Source organism: Erythranthe guttata, chromosome 8 (genome assembly GCF_056151865.1).
Source record: "Erythranthe guttata isolate IM_541 chromosome 8, IM_541, whole genome shotgun sequence".
Lineage (NCBI taxonomy): Eukaryota > Viridiplantae > Streptophyta > Magnoliopsida > Lamiales > Phrymaceae > Erythranthe > Erythranthe guttata.
In genome coordinates this window covers 16,421,458-16,436,790 of record NC_142540.1, presented here as the reverse complement: position 1 = coordinate 16,436,790, position 15,333 = coordinate 16,421,458, and the positions used below count along the sequence as shown (strand labels likewise).

The 15,333-nt window shown below is 34.5% G+C and overlaps 2 protein-coding genes across 16 annotated transcripts; one reads left to right on the top strand and one right to left on the bottom strand.

The window, feature by feature from the left end:
* Positions 1-171: 171 nt before the first annotated feature.
* LOC148768627 (uncharacterized) lies at positions 172-2,992 on the top strand. The gene is made up of 6 exons (XM_088821301.1): positions 172-499; positions 1,023-1,156; positions 1,625-1,855; positions 1,907-1,985; positions 2,087-2,226; positions 2,987-2,992. The coding sequence occupies exons 1-6, from the start codon at positions 172-174 to the stop codon at positions 2,990-2,992; spliced, it is 918 nt and encodes a 305-aa protein (XP_088677427.1).
* A 2,198-nt stretch (positions 2,993-5,190) lies between these two features.
* Positions 5,191-13,323, bottom strand: LOC105951344 (protein kinase PINOID). Of its 15 annotated transcripts, none has more exons than XM_088822014.1 (10): positions 13,155-13,297; positions 12,561-12,654; positions 12,233-12,465; positions 12,052-12,156; positions 11,912-11,953; positions 11,141-11,224; positions 8,013-8,078; positions 7,703-7,932; positions 6,636-7,580; positions 5,191-6,194 (listed from the first exon to the last, which is right to left on the bottom strand). In XM_088822014.1, the coding sequence occupies exons 9-10, from the start codon at positions 7,193-7,195 to the stop codon at positions 5,462-5,464; spliced, it is 1,293 nt and encodes a 430-aa protein (XP_088678140.1). In that variant the 5' UTR covers positions 7,196-7,580; positions 7,703-7,932; positions 8,013-8,078; positions 11,141-11,224; positions 11,912-11,953; positions 12,052-12,156; positions 12,233-12,465; positions 12,561-12,654; positions 13,155-13,297; the 3' UTR covers positions 5,191-5,461. The 15 variants fall into 15 exon arrangements, with proteins under 15 accessions (XP_088678140.1, XP_088678142.1, XP_088678138.1 ...); XM_088822016.1 differs by having other exon boundaries at positions 12,561-12,636; positions 13,155-13,285; XM_088822012.1 differs by having other exon boundaries at positions 6,636-7,932.
* Positions 13,324-15,333: the final 2,010 nt, after the last annotated feature.

The following is a 15,333-nucleotide window of genomic DNA, read 5'->3' as shown; positions in this document are numbered from 1 at the left end:
TGGCAGAACAGTTATGAAGAAAAAGACTACTCTTGACAATGAGTTTGTAGTTCCGTACAATCGGGTATTGTTGAGTAAATACAGAGCTCACGTTAATATAGAGCTATGCAACCAAAAAAAAAGTCAAACAAATACCTGTTCAAATACATCAACAAGAGCCATGATCGAGTTATGGCGGCATTTTATGAAACACGCAATACTGATTGCGGTGCTGAGATTCGTGGCGAGATAAAGATGTACTACGACTGCAGATATCTGCCGGCATGTGAGGCAATGTGGAGGCTGTTTAATTTTGATATTCATTACAGAGACCCATATGTAATTAGGCTAAGCTTTCATCTCCCCGATCATCAGCCGCTTGTCTTCAATAAAAATCAGTCATTACAAAGTGTTCTGGACAGGCCATCTTCCAAGCAAACGATGCTCTTAGCGTGGTTTGAGGCGAACAAGAATTATCCACATGCTAGGGACTTGAGAATTACGGAGATTTTCCACAGCAGTTTGTGTATAAAGAGGATTCTCGCACTTGGGCGCCAAGAAAAAAAAGATTTTCTATTGGTAGGATTGTGAATGTTCCCCCTAGAAAGGGGGAAGACTATTACCTTAGGTTGCTACTTAAGATTCAAAGTAGTTGCACGTGTTACGAGGACATCAGAAAAGTTGCTGGCTACGTCTACCCTACGTTCCAGGATGCATGTTATGTGTTGGGTTTGTTAGACGACAAAGAATACATAGATGCGATAAGAGAAGTGAATGCTTGGGCATCTAGGGATTATATAAGGAGGTTATTTGCGGTTATGCTGCTTTCCAATAGCTTAAGCCAACCCGAACATGTTTGGCGAAGTTGTTGGTCAGATTTGGCGGAGGGTATTGCTTACAAACAACAACGGCTTCATAATAATCCACGTATGACAATTTGTATAGAACATTATTCAATTAGATTTTAAATATTACTCATTTTTTTAATATTCTCTCTTTAATTTTTGAACTAAATGCACAAAATGTATCAAATTTTTGTGCAGATTTATCTATATCGGATGAAAGCTTGATGAACTGTACTCTCACTGATATAGAGAAAATATTGCAAAGTAATGGCAACAGTCTACGTAATTACGCGCCCATGCCATTTCCAACCGAATTCGCGATGGAAGACACAGTAAACATATTGGTCTTAGATTAACTGGATTACGACCGGTTTGAAATGGGTAGAGAACTTCAACGGTGTCTTGCCTCAATTACAGACGAGCAACGAAAGGTTTATAATGTTGTCATGGATACTGTATCCAATGACCGTGGTGGAATGTTCTTTCTATATGATCATGGTGGAACGGGGAAGACGTTTCCCTGGAAAATTCTTTCGGCTGTAGTCCATTCCAAGGGAGAGATTGTAATTAATGTTGCATTGAGTGGTATAGCCTCGCTATTGCTCCCCGGCGGAAGAAAAACTCATTCTCGATATGGACTACCCATAAATGTACACGGGACTTCCACCTCCGGCATAACGCAACAAAGTCCACATGCGGAGTTTTTTATTAGGGCTAATCTTATTATATGAGACGAGGCTCCTATGATGCATAAGTACTGTTTTGAAGCGCTTGACAAGACAATGAAGTCAATATTACAGGTAGACAAATCGTCTGGAGGTAAGGTGGTTGTTCTTGGAGGAGATTTTAGCCAGATTTTACCTGCTGTACTCAAAGCATCAAGGCATGACATAGTACATGCTATGGTAAACTCCTCTCTGTTGTGGAATTTCTGTCTTGTCCTGAAGTTGAGTAAGAACATGAGATTGCAGTCATGTTATTCTCCACCTAACGTGGACGAGGTAAGAGAATTTGGAGACTGGATACTGAAGGTTGGTAATGGGGATGTTGGGGAACAAAATGTTGGTGCAACTTCGCTATAGATTCCCGATGACATGCTGATTGGTGCTTCAGAAGATCCATTCAGAGACCTACTGAGTTTCGTATATCCCGATTTGTTGAGTAACATATATAATCCAAATTATTTTCAAGGGAAGGAAATTCTTGCACCAACTAATGAATGCGTCGAGTCTGTGAACGATCACTTATGTCTCTCCTTCCAGGTGAGGAGAAGTTGTACATGAGCTCAGATAGTATGTATAGGGACGAGCAAACAACGGAAGATAATGAAGAAATCTATTCGACTGAATTCCTGAACACAATAAGATGCTCGGGAGTTTCTTCTCATGTCTTGAAGTTCAAGGTCGGTGCACCAATTATGCTAATAAGAAACATCGATCAAGCTAGAGAATTGTACAACGGGACCAGACTTCAAATTATTAGAACCGACATTCACGTTCTGAATTGCAAAATTCTATCCGATAAAAATATCGGTCACATGGTGTTCATTCCTTGGATGACTTTAATACCATCTAACTCCAGACTGCCAATTAAATTTCAGAGAATTTCTGTTGATTGTTTCTTTTGCAATGACGATCAATAAAAGCCAAGGCCAAACTCTTTCGCATGTTGATTTGTATCTTCCTAGGCCTGTGTTCAGCCATGGTCGACTATATGTTGCACTTTCCAGAGTTAAGAGCACAGGTGGCATTAAGATATTCATCAAGTGGAATTCGGGTGAACTCACCAATGTGACTAGAAATGTCGTATACAAGGAAGTAGTCATTGAATTTGAAGGTAGAAAATATTTTCATATCTATCACTTTTTCGTGTAACATGCCCTGATTTTTATTTTTTTAACACCTTATCTTTAGCAGGTCTATCTTCCTTATATTTTCCCCCGTGCGATGTTGTTTTCAGTTATGTCCCTAGGATACTCAATTCAAATCTTATTATCTTTAAGATTTATGTTTGTCGATATACTAATATTTAATATTATTCTTATATTGTAACTATGAACAACATGATACTCATAACATATTTTTAATATTGTTGGTCGATGAAGTTTTGTACTTAAATTCAATGAGCGTAATAATTGATATATGCATAAATTTGTTTTACAGACATGAATTTTCAGTTGAAAATATGCCGCCCCGTGCATCGCACGGGTGAATACTAGTATATATATATATATATATATATATATATATATATATATATATATATATATATATATATGATCTAATTAATAGGACCCAACGAAAGTTAATCAAGAAAATATAAATTGAATTTTAATAATAATCATAGGATCCTAAAATAAATAAATAAAAAGAAGAGGTTCATCATGGTTGTAATAATTATTGCCATCATATCTTAACTTTTTGTCAACAATTCATTCAAACCCAACTTTCAGCAACAACTACCTTTGCGATTATTATCTACTTCTTTGTCTTGACCTATGTAATTCATCTAGTTTGTGCGACTAAGGGGTGTGTCTTTTAACTTGAAAAAGACACAAATAACCTTGCATCAGAAATATTTATTAAATACAATACATAAACATTATAAGATTGAATATTACCCCCAATAAAAAACTTATGCAACACATAATAAAATCGTAAATAAATTTATTAATTATTCCCTAAAATAATTTCCACAATATATTGTTTAGTGTGGGGATGCCTGGTTGGCAGGTGGTCACATGGGACATACCATGTGTTGTCAAGTATCATATCACAATCCTCACTTCCCCATCATTTTTTTTTTCTTTTTCTTTTTTCTTTTTTTTTTTAGAACCATAGTACTATGATAATTTCACTCAATAATCAAATATTTTTAATACTTCTGTTAACCCAAATGAAAGCCTAATAATTAGCAAGTTTCACTACATTATTATTCGGTCAACCTATGTAATCCTTAAAATCCTAGGTTATCACATATCAAAAAAAAAAAAGTCCTAGGTTATCTAGTATTTGGTGTCATATTTTAAATATTACTTACATAGTATTAAGAAAAATTATACAATTTCAACTTATGTAACATACTACTTTTTAATTAAATCCTCTACTCCATATAAGAACATGCAAAAAAAAAAGGTTAATGTCAGGTTTAGTTGGGAAAATTAGTCATAACTAACTAAATAGTTACGCTGTGTTTGTGATTTTTTAACATCCCTAACAACTCCCCGAGTCGACCCACAAATATTATATTATGTTAGCAATCAAACGGAGGCCTAAATGAACTGACTAACACATACAATATTAAAAAAAAAAAAAAAAAAAAACCTGGAATTATTACTTTCTAGAGGGAAAACAAACAAGACCACAAAATTATTGTCACTAATGATAAATTAATAATTGAAGAAAAAACAATGTGGGGATTTTATTGAAGACATGATCCAAACGTAGCCACATGATGTGGATTCCCAATGTTCCCTCGCGGTGTTTCTATGCTACTACAACAAGCATGACATTTGCTGAACCAAACCTTTGGCATCAAGCTACCCTATTTTTGGCAGAATTTATGGACACTTTTATTTATTTATTTATTATTAAAAATTATAGCTGAATGAATCTACTCCCACTGAGATTTGGAACCATAATTTTATTTTATTTTTCACCCTGTATGTATGTATGTATGTGTGCAGCTAATAGGTAGCTACCAAAAGGTGTGACATGAGCAACATTAATTTGGACTACAGGTTTCTTGATTTTGGCAAGATTTTTATTTACTTTTTCAGACTAGGCTGAATTCCCCTACTTTACTCTAACCTATTTGCAATTTACAACTACTAGTAATTGGTGAATTCATGATATAAAGGAAATTTATCTTATTCCAAAAATGAGTGTTTCATAATTGCACTTATATTGATTTTTGATTATTTTTTATATATTATATATTTGAAAAATAACATATGGGTTGTGATCGAACTCAAATTCACACATGGAAATCGTGTAATATTCATCATCTAAGTCACTCCAAATGCATACTTAAAAAGTGGAAGCTAAGGAAGATTGAGAAATCGAGGTAGTTTTTCCGTGTTCGGAAATTACTCCCTCCAAAACTCGAATTTAGATCTTTATGTGGGTCGATCCATAGAGAGCGACCCGAAATTATATTAAGACTAATTCCTTGTAATCCTAGTAATGACGAGATTGAAGCAACGACGAAACAGTTGAGCAATAATCTGGTTGTTTAAATACCTTGTGAAAACGTTAAAATGGAAAGTACTAAGGTGGTGTTTGCAAACGTTTTTTTTTTTTGCAAAGTGATTATGAGCTTTTAAATGTTTGAAAAAAAACAGATTTTGAAAAAAAAAAACTCATAATCACTTAAGAAAAGTGTTTGCAAACACCACCTAAAAGTGGGATTAAACAGAGCATTTCCCTCTAACCATAATCTAAAAACACACATTTTCTACCTAATCCAAATGTTTTTTGTCTCGACTCTCGTCGTCATTCCTAGTAAAACCAAACTATTACGAGACAATAATTACGTGAAAACCGTTTTATATCGCCGCAACCTATCTATACATAGTACAAAACAGTCATATATATATTATGTTAATTAAATTCATTTATATTTATCTTAAAATTAAATCAGAAGACACCGAACGACGCAGCCACCTTCTGCGTCCGAACACCCGGAAGAATCGGAGGCGTAACGGATCGGATCAGCGCAAAATTCAACCCTTTGAAAAACGGGTGGGTCTTCACCTCCGCCGACCCGCGCTTCGACCCGAGCCTCCTATTCGGGTCCTTATTAAGCAAACGGGTAATCAAGTCCCGCGCGTGCATTTCCGACGCGCCGCCACATGGCGGCACATCATTGGGGAACGTGAGTGGCCGCTTTGCAATGCCACGCAATGTGGCCTCGTTAGTAGGTCCGGCGAACGGGGTCCGCCCGTAGACCATCTCGTAGATAAAGATGCCGAAGGCCCACCAGTCGACGGCGTTGCCGTGGGACCCACCCGACGCCACCTCAGGCGCCACATACTCGTGGGTCCCGACGAAGGAGCACGACCTGGCGGAGACCGGCTCCGCCACGAAGAGGCGGTTAGTGGCTAGAGATTGGATTTTCTTTGACCGGAAAAGGCAGGAGAACGGGGTGAGCGAGGAGGAGTTGGGTGATTTCGGAGAGGAAAGTGGGTCCGGCGAGAAGTTGGGGTATTCGACGGCTGGGACTGCGTCGGAGCAAAGGGAGAGATCGAAGTCGGTGAGCATAATGTGACCGTCGGATCGGACTAGCACGTTTTCGGGCTTTAAATCTCTGTAGATTATTCCTAACATGTGGAGATATTCCAGAGCAACCAAAACCTCTGCTGCGTAAAACCTGGAATAAATAAATAATTCCCATAACTGATTAGAAAATTATTCAGACAAAGCAAAAGCAACTAAATCAAGATATATCCATAAAATGTCCAGTTTTTCATTAATGGAAAATTGCGGCTAAAATTGATTCATAATTTCTGATAAGACAAGACTACGTGTGTTTTAATTTCTAATCTGTGTTCTTTTTTTCCTTTTCTTTTCATAAAGCTGCAATTTTTATTTTTTATTTTTTACTTTTTTTTTGTTTTGCAGAGATGAGACATTTTCAAGAAAGAACTAGTATGAAAGGTCCCTTTTAGGCTTTTTAGCAAAAATACGAAGAATCACATCAAGCCTCAGTTTATTTATCACTTCAAGAAAAATCTCACCTTTTCTATTTTCCAAATTAAATTTAATTAAAAAGGAAAAGAAAAAAAAAAAGAAAAATGCAGGCAAGAATTACCTAGCGGAGCTGAGAGAGAACCGTTTATGCGGCTGCTTATGCCGGAGAGAATGCAAATCGCCGCCGGAGCAGTACTCCATCACCACACAAGAGAAATTCGACGCCTCGAACTCCGCGTAAAGAGTGGGCAAAAACGGGTGGTCCAGAAGCCTCATGATTTTCCTCTCCGTCTCCGCCCGCCGTGTCTTCTTCTTGAAAGCCAACACCTCATTGTCCACCACTTTCATGGCGTAGAGCCGCCCCTCCTCCGCCGAGGCGCGGAGGCGGCATAGGTAGACCCGGCCAATGTCGCCGCTGCCGATCTGCCGCACCAGGCTGAAGTCGCGGAACGTCAAGTTCGCCTTGGACCGAATGGCCTGGAACGAGGAATCCGACGAGCGGTGCGGCCTCAGCGCCGCCTGCTGCTCCGGCGAACTCGTCGGAAGATCGAACGACAAGCGGCTGAAGCTGGTGCAATGGCTCACAGTCGTCGTGTCGCTGCTCATCGAACTGATTTTGCTGGAGTAGAACAATCCTTCGGAAATCAACTCCTCGGAATTCCGGCGGGATTCTTCTAACATTTTCTTTTTATGGACGACGATTGTATTTCATGTAAAATCGATTTTTTTGACTTTTCTTGTTTCTCTGGAAGAATCAGATTCGAAGAATGGAAAATGGGAATGTTTGAACAGTGACAAAAGGATAGAAACAAAGTCAAATATTCACACTAAGTAAACAGTGAGACAAATTCTCAAAAGCCCACGAATTTTCAGGAATGTATATATATTGTGTGTGGGAGTATATATATATTAACAGCTGATTAGGGTTTCCGTACGATCGGAGAGAATGGAGACGATAGTAGTAGGAAGTAGGAACAGTATGGCTTACAGAGCTACAGCTCTGTGTGTGTGTTTAGGAGAGAGAAAGAGTAGAGAGAGAGAGAGAGATGGTTGGAAAAAATGGTCGCTGGGGGATATTTAAACAAACATTGTACGGAGGGAAGTGATTAAAATATAAACAATGAATTAGTAATAAAAAAATAAAAAGAATTATTTTTACTTGGGGTACAGGATAATTTATTCACTGACCGGAAAAATTCAACTCTGCTCGGCACGTGAGAGCACTGTAGTTCACGTGCGGTGGCTTTCTTGGTTTCGCGAAGTGCTGACGTCAGTGGCTGGTACGTGCGGGCTGTGGTGGTATTGGGGAGTGGCACGTGGGGAACGGGAAGGGTGTTGCTTGTTTATGCTAATTTGCCTTTGCCTATAGATAGAAGAAGGTGCCAGTAGTCCAGTACGCGTGGTCTGGACCTTTTGCTCTTTACAAAGTAAATCCTCCATTTGGAAATGTCTAGAATGCCCTTGCTGGTTTTACTTGAGTGAGTCATATTAGTAGTACTGTTTTGTAATTTTGAAAGAGTCCAAAAAACCTCAAAGTAAGGGCCCATTATCCGTAGAGCAAAAGCTGTGCAAGAAATTGCAGGAGCAATAAATAATCTTTGTAATTTCTGTGAAACCCCTCTGGTATTTAAAATTTTGTTTTTCTATCCTTTGATAAATAAGTTTCGAATCATTAAACTCTGAAAATGAAATATTTTTTTTCCTATAAGTCCACGTGTAAATTAATGAAGATAGTGAAATCATGTTGGTTGATTTCTAACCACAACAAATTCACCAAATGACAAGGAAAAAAATTATGTGCTTAAATCAATATGGTGTTGACACTTAGGCCCCTCAAAGCCGTTGATGTTTAACGTTATCGAAACCACATTGGTTTGATTTTACATGAGATTCTACGAAATGTCGATCGGCACTGCCAATAATGCGCCGACACCTAACGCGGCTTCAATCTTTTCACAAACTACATTTCTCCTCTCTCTCTATATATACAGACACAAGTTCTGTATAGCGCCAATAATTCCACAAATTATTGAGAAATTACTGCTTATAACTTATAAGCTTATAAGCATAAGTCACTTCAATAAGAGCTATCCTAGTTAGTTATAAGTGGGTAAAGTCTAGATTGCACTATGAATTCACTACTTGTAAGCTTATTAAGCTTGAGTGAACTCATGGAAGATCTATGTTTCGTTCACACATCAATACATGGATGTATGTATTTTTGTGTCAACGAATAATAATAATAATATAATTTGGTGTACTTAGTCGTGTATAACATGAAGTACACCGTTATAAGTATTGCAATTTGCAATCTCAACTCTTTACAAGTGATGTACGTAATCAGACCGTAGCCCATGAGTCTCGATTTAAAAGAAAAAATCCAACCCATGGAAAATATTTATCTTGCAATCTTGATTGCAACATAAAGATATATAATAATAATAATAATTATTATTATTATTAGAAGCAACTTGACACAAAGGCATACAAAAGCATGTGTTATATGCCATCAAGATTGGGAGCAAAAAGGGTCTTCTACAGATGGACTTGGAAAAAAAAGGGGGGGCCAACTAATGATACAACACTAGCCATGGTCCATTTGCAACAAACATATTATCACATTTCTTTTATTTATTTATTTATTAAAAAACCATTATTTCAATCTCATTATGGAGTCAGAAATTTATGCCATTGAATATTAATGATATATCCTAGAGAATGATGATTATGAATAGGACCCATGATGATGGTAATAAGAGCCAATAAGTGACCTGGGAAAAGGCAGCACAATTAAAAAATGAAAATAAAAAAAGGGGATTGATTTTGAACTATATTATATAATGATGTCTGAAAATTCCACTGTAAAGAGAGGCCAACACCCACATTTAAGATTCTTGTTTGTTTGTTTGTTTGTAAAGTCAATGCCAAAACAATATTTTCCTCCAATGAAGAAAAGACTTCTTATTCTTATTATTATGTATTTATTTATATATATACATAATAATAAGAATATTATGGATGATCTTTTCAACAGGGAGGCATGGTAGTGAGCTTTATATCAGATTTCATACATTTGTGGGACATATTTCATAACCCCACCAAAAAAGTGCACTTTAAATATGAATATATATGCGTAAGAAAGTGCGCTAAAAATGACTCTAGGGGAATGAAGTTAGTCAGATAGTGAGTGTGTATATATATATATGTGATATATGTGGTGGCTCTACATACATATATACAATATAAAATTATATATAAGATGATTCTCTGTGTTTGTCTACAGATACATACATAATGTATATATAAAAACAATATTTATTATATAATTTGTAGAATGGATGGTGTTTGTGTCTCTCTTAATGCCTCACACATGAGAGTATGTGTAGATTTTTAGATAGCAGGTGCTCTCTACTATGGAGTAGACAATAGGATTTATTTATTATAAATATATTAATATATTAAGCTACTTGATTAATAAATTAATCCCTCCGATTTCTGAGATTAAAGTATACAATTTATTAGAACTTATATATAATTATTTAATTAATCACAATTAGGATTAGCAGACTCGGGTTACTATGTGCTAGGCTTATAGCAGGAAGATTTTGTGGGATCCGTAGCCTCTTTTTCTAGATTAGACATGATCTTATGTTTCTCTTTGTTATTTCATAAGATTAGTTTAGTACTAATCAAACTGCAATTATTGGCCTAAATCTTGACTCCCAACCCTAGATAGATCATACAGGATTTTATTTAGATATGGAAGATAGATTTAGGCATTATCAATGAGATACTGAATCAAGTGTTATATATATATAGATATTTGTTTATTTTTATAATGGAACTGATAAACGCAGATGTGCACTAGGTAAATTGATTTGGACAAGTTATATCTGACAAGCTTCGCCCGAAAAATGTTGGCTAGGGTCGAACATAGATCGTTCGACGCATGCAAATTAAAATTGGAGAAAAAAAAATAAACAATAAACATGTAGTTTATTATTTATCAAAATTCGGAAGCACCGTAGCAATATTCTCGCTGTTTTGATAGGGAGACAAACAGACAACATATGTTGTCCGCTTGGCTAATAATTATATGTTTATGATTAATTATACATACATAATCACCAAATCAGGAAGAACCCAGATATGGGAAAAGAATATGTTATGAATCCAAGAATTGGAATCTATATAAGATTTCAGTTTCTTGGTAATAACAAAATTTAAATAAATATTTCCAGAAACTGTATTCTTTGTTTCCATGTCTCCTTGGCATTATGGAAACAATAGTAAATTATTTGTTTATCTTACACTTAGATCCTGGACAATCGCCATGCTGATTTCAGCATATGTTTCGACTCTTGTTTTTCGTTTATTTTAATGTATTGATTGATTCCTCGGCAAACTGGCATGAACAAGTCAACTATATTTTATTTGTTTTACCGAGTTTCTGTCCCTTAATAATGTGTTCGTAATTTATTTCATTTATCGTAGAGATAAACGATGTTTCGACTTTGTGGCTTTTATCATTTCAGTATGGGCTAATGATTATCACTTTCATACCATATATGAATAAATAATAATGCATGAGATGCAGATAGCACAACTAGAGAAGAAACGACGTACCTTATGAATTAAAGCTTTCATGTAGCGTAATATATGATCCCCAGAGTTTGTTCTTTCAACGAACGACCATTCCCTTCTAGAACCCTGCAAATTGTTACGGATAATCATTAGCAAAAAAAATAAAAAATGGTGCTTACTATTCGTTGAAACTGCAGAGCAACGTCTTAACAACAGCCACTAAATTCAGATTAAATCTCGCACGTGAGCGATTTCTCGAAATGCAGTATCGAAAACCTTCTGACGAGAGATGATCCATAGGGAATAATCAATCCAACGGAATATAGACAAATAAGGATATCTCAACTGCTAAGATTAAGACAACAAAAATTCATTCAAGAACTAAAACCTTCTAATAAGAGAGATTTTTGTTAACCGTCAAAGTAAACAGAATGAGACGAGAAGACAATTATATCCTTGCATAGGAAAGCATATTACAATATTCTAGATGTCTTCAGAAGGCAAACCCGTGAGAGAAAAAAAAAACTACCACCTGGTTAAAACGAGGAAAACACAGCTGGCATGTATATATATACCATTTTAACATGCAAAACCAATAAAGGAGACAAGTAAAAAATAACTACAATTATCAGAACAAAGTGAATGGAGGCCAAACATTCTAGAAAACTTGCATTATGATCCACATCCATTATATAACAGGACCGTGGGTTCAAAATACGGAAAAGAAACTCGCAAACTTCTTGATTTTCAAACAGTATTACGTTAACTCCAGCAAACAGAAAGAAATTTGAACTGGCCACAAATCACAAGTACCTCTCCCTCTAGCTGGCACATGTTGACTATCCTTTTAGTGACCTACATTAGCAAATAGCAACATGATTAAATTTCTTTCAAAAGAAACAATATAAATACTACAGCTGCGAAATATTAAACAATTTGGTAAACTTCTGTACCTTTTCTTCGAGAAGATTAAAATCAAGGCTACTGGCGCCAAAGTAATCGAGGCGGAATTTAGGCTTCGCCCCTGAATTGACTGTGTCATTAACCCTCATGACAACCTGATCAAACATTTGCAATTAGTCCGAGCATTACTAAATAATAACATAACAAATGTGATATACCACTCGTTTTTACCAAATCAATGCCGATAGTTTCATGGATTCCAGTCTCTAAATCCAGCTTTAAGTTTAGTTCCCACACCATTTGTACCAGCTACAAAATATAGGAATCTCCTACGAAGCATTGACAACATTATGTATGAAATATATGGCAGAGGACATGAAATCGAACCGAAAAAAAATCTCTGTAAAAAATGGGCAAAAGACGCAAAACCAAGAGCTAGGTTGTGGCTGCACCAGATTGGGAATCTGATAAATAAAATTCGACAATATCAACAACGGCAATTGAATTTAAATTCTAAAATAACAACATCATAGTGTAATAACCTTCTTCATATCATTACCAAATCAATGCCAATAGTCTCGTAGTTTACCGTCTCGAGAGCCAGTTTTGAGTTAGATTCCTAAATCCTACACCAGCTGCAACGGAATCTCCTACTAAGCATTCACGATATTTCTCAGATTGCGATATGAATTACGGCAGATAGCATGAAATCAAACGGAAATATGTATAAATAAAGAGAGAATGAACAGAGCCCGATGAAGCAAACGGAATCGTTAGCTACTTCTAATACCATTTCTTAAGAATTCATCAAAGTAAACAAAACAAAACACAATAAACACAGATCTAGGGTTTTCTGTAGCTGCATCAGCTTCAGAATCTTAGAAATCCAATTCGACAATAGACAACAGTAATCCAATTTCAAAACAACAAATGCTATCGACCAAACGACGCGATCAGTGTGCAGCAATTTCACAGTTTCGAGTGAATAATTGTTCTATCATACTATACAACCTCTTAATAAAGTTCTTCATACCAGCGAATTACATGAAATTAGAGAAATATGCAGGAAAAAAAACCTTGTTGTGTAATAAAAGCATGATCGGCATTCAAGGATAATTCATCCAGCTAATGAATGACACTAAAATTTTCATACCTGGTTGAAGGATCCATCCGGAGCATACAATTCCTGGAGCCATGTCTGCAATTCTTCGAGCGAGTTCTGAACCAGCATTTTTGCGCAGCCGTTTCGGCATGGTTTTTTGGTCGAAATTGAAACTGGATATACCGCTGTTTGTTTCCCACTTTTTCTTCCTACGTGAATTAGACTCGTGGGCTTGGAATTCGTTCTTTTGAAGTTTGTATTGAGTAGGGCTTTTTGTTCTTTGTTGCACGAAGAAGCCCAGTTTCTTGTAGTCCAGCCCAAAATTCCATGAATTTCCAACATTTAAATTTATAATAACATTTATTATTTATTGTTATATACTTATTCAATGTACTAGTTATTCACCCGTGCGTTGCACGGATATCAGTTTTAGAATGAGAAAAATAATAACATTTAAACGATTATCTCTTTATAACAACACCAATTCAAGTAAAACAAAATGAAAGGAAATAAAAAAAATTATATCTTAATTCAGAATTGTAACATATGAAATTCAATTAAATATTACAAAGAAAAATACGCGAATGGCGCAAAGCATGATATAAAAATTAAGTGAAATAATTTAAAACATATGGTATAATTCTATTTTATGGAATGCAATCTACTACACTATGTGAATCCTCTGCAAAATAACTAACTTATTAATAAACACAGTAACATAGAGGTAACACAATAGATATTCAAATAAACTGCAAGTTTATCACTAACGATATTCAATTAGTAATGCACATTAATCAAACAACAACACAACTTATAAATATTGCAAAAGAGATAAGATGTATACACCAATACCAATAATAATACCAATACTGATATCCATATTGATACTAATTATATTGATACAAATACCGACACTAATACTTATACTAATAGTAATGCTAATATTAATACTAATACTAATACTAATATTAATATTAATATTAATACTAATACTAATATTAATACTAATACTAATACTAATGCTAATACTAATACTAATACAATACTAATACTAATACTAATACTAATACTAATACTAATACTAATTTCAATACCAATATAATAATACTAATAATAACACTAATATTGATAGTAATAATAATATAATACTGATATTAGTATTGATACTAATACTAATACTAATACTCGTACTAATACTAATTCTAATCTTAATACTAATACTAATATTAATACTAAGATTAATACTAATACTAATCCTAATACTAATACTAATACTAATACTAATGCTAATACTAATACTAATAATACTAATACTTATTGATATTGATACAAATACTGATACTGATACTGATATTGATACACATGTCAATACTGATACTGATGTTGATAGTCATATTAATATTCATAGTAATATTAATATTAATACTAATACTATTACTAATAGTGATACTCATACTAATACGTATACTAATATTGTTACTCATACTTATACTGATGCTGATAAAAATACTAATACTAATACTAATATTATATTAATAATATTGATACTAATATTAATATTGATACTGATACCGATATTGATATTGATACTGATACTGATACTGATACTGAAATTGATACTAATATTGATACTCATACTGATATTGATACTGAAACTGATACTGATATTGATACATATAATGATATTGATACTGATATCGATACTGATACTTATACTGATACTGGTACTGATATCGATACTAATACTGATACGCATACTTATACTGATATTAATACTAATATTAGTACTAATACTAATACTATTACTAATTGTAATATTAATACTAATATTGATACTAATACTATTAATAATACTATTACTAATAATAATATAAATGCTAAAACTAATTTTAATGCTAATGATACATAATACATATACATATACCGATATTGATACCGATACCGATACTGATACTGATACTGATACTGATACTGATACTGATATTGATACTGATACTGATACTAATACTGATACAGATATTGATACCGAAACTAATAATGATACTGATACTGGTACTGATATTGGTACTGATACATATTGTGGTACCGATACTGATACTGATACATATACTGATACCGATAATAATATTGATACAGATACTTACACTTATGTTAATACTAATATTTGTACTAATACTAATACTAATACTAATACTAATACTAATAATACTAATAATAATACTAATACTAA

Excerpts from the sequence above, each read along its gene's own strand:
- LOC105951344 (XM_088822020.1), bottom strand. The coding sequence starts at position 7,195 with ATGTTAGAAGAATCCCGCCGGAATTCCGAGGAGTTGATTTCCGAAGGA. Across the intron at positions 6,195-6,635 it reads TTCTCTCTCAGCTCCGCTAG|GTTTTACGCAGCAGAGGTTT; the intron begins GTAATTCTTGCC and ends TATTTATTCCAG.
- LOC148768627 (XM_088821301.1), top strand. The coding sequence starts at position 172 with ATGGCGGCATTTTATGAAACACGCAATACTGATTGCGGTGCTGAGATT. Across the intron at positions 1,856-1,906 it reads TTGGAGACTGGATACTGAAG|ATTCCCGATGACATGCTGAT; the intron begins GTTGGTAATGGG and ends ACTTCGCTATAG. Across the intron at positions 1,986-2,086 it reads CGTATATCCCGATTTGTTGA|GTGAGGAGAAGTTGTACATG; the intron begins GTAACATATATA and ends CTCTCCTTCCAG.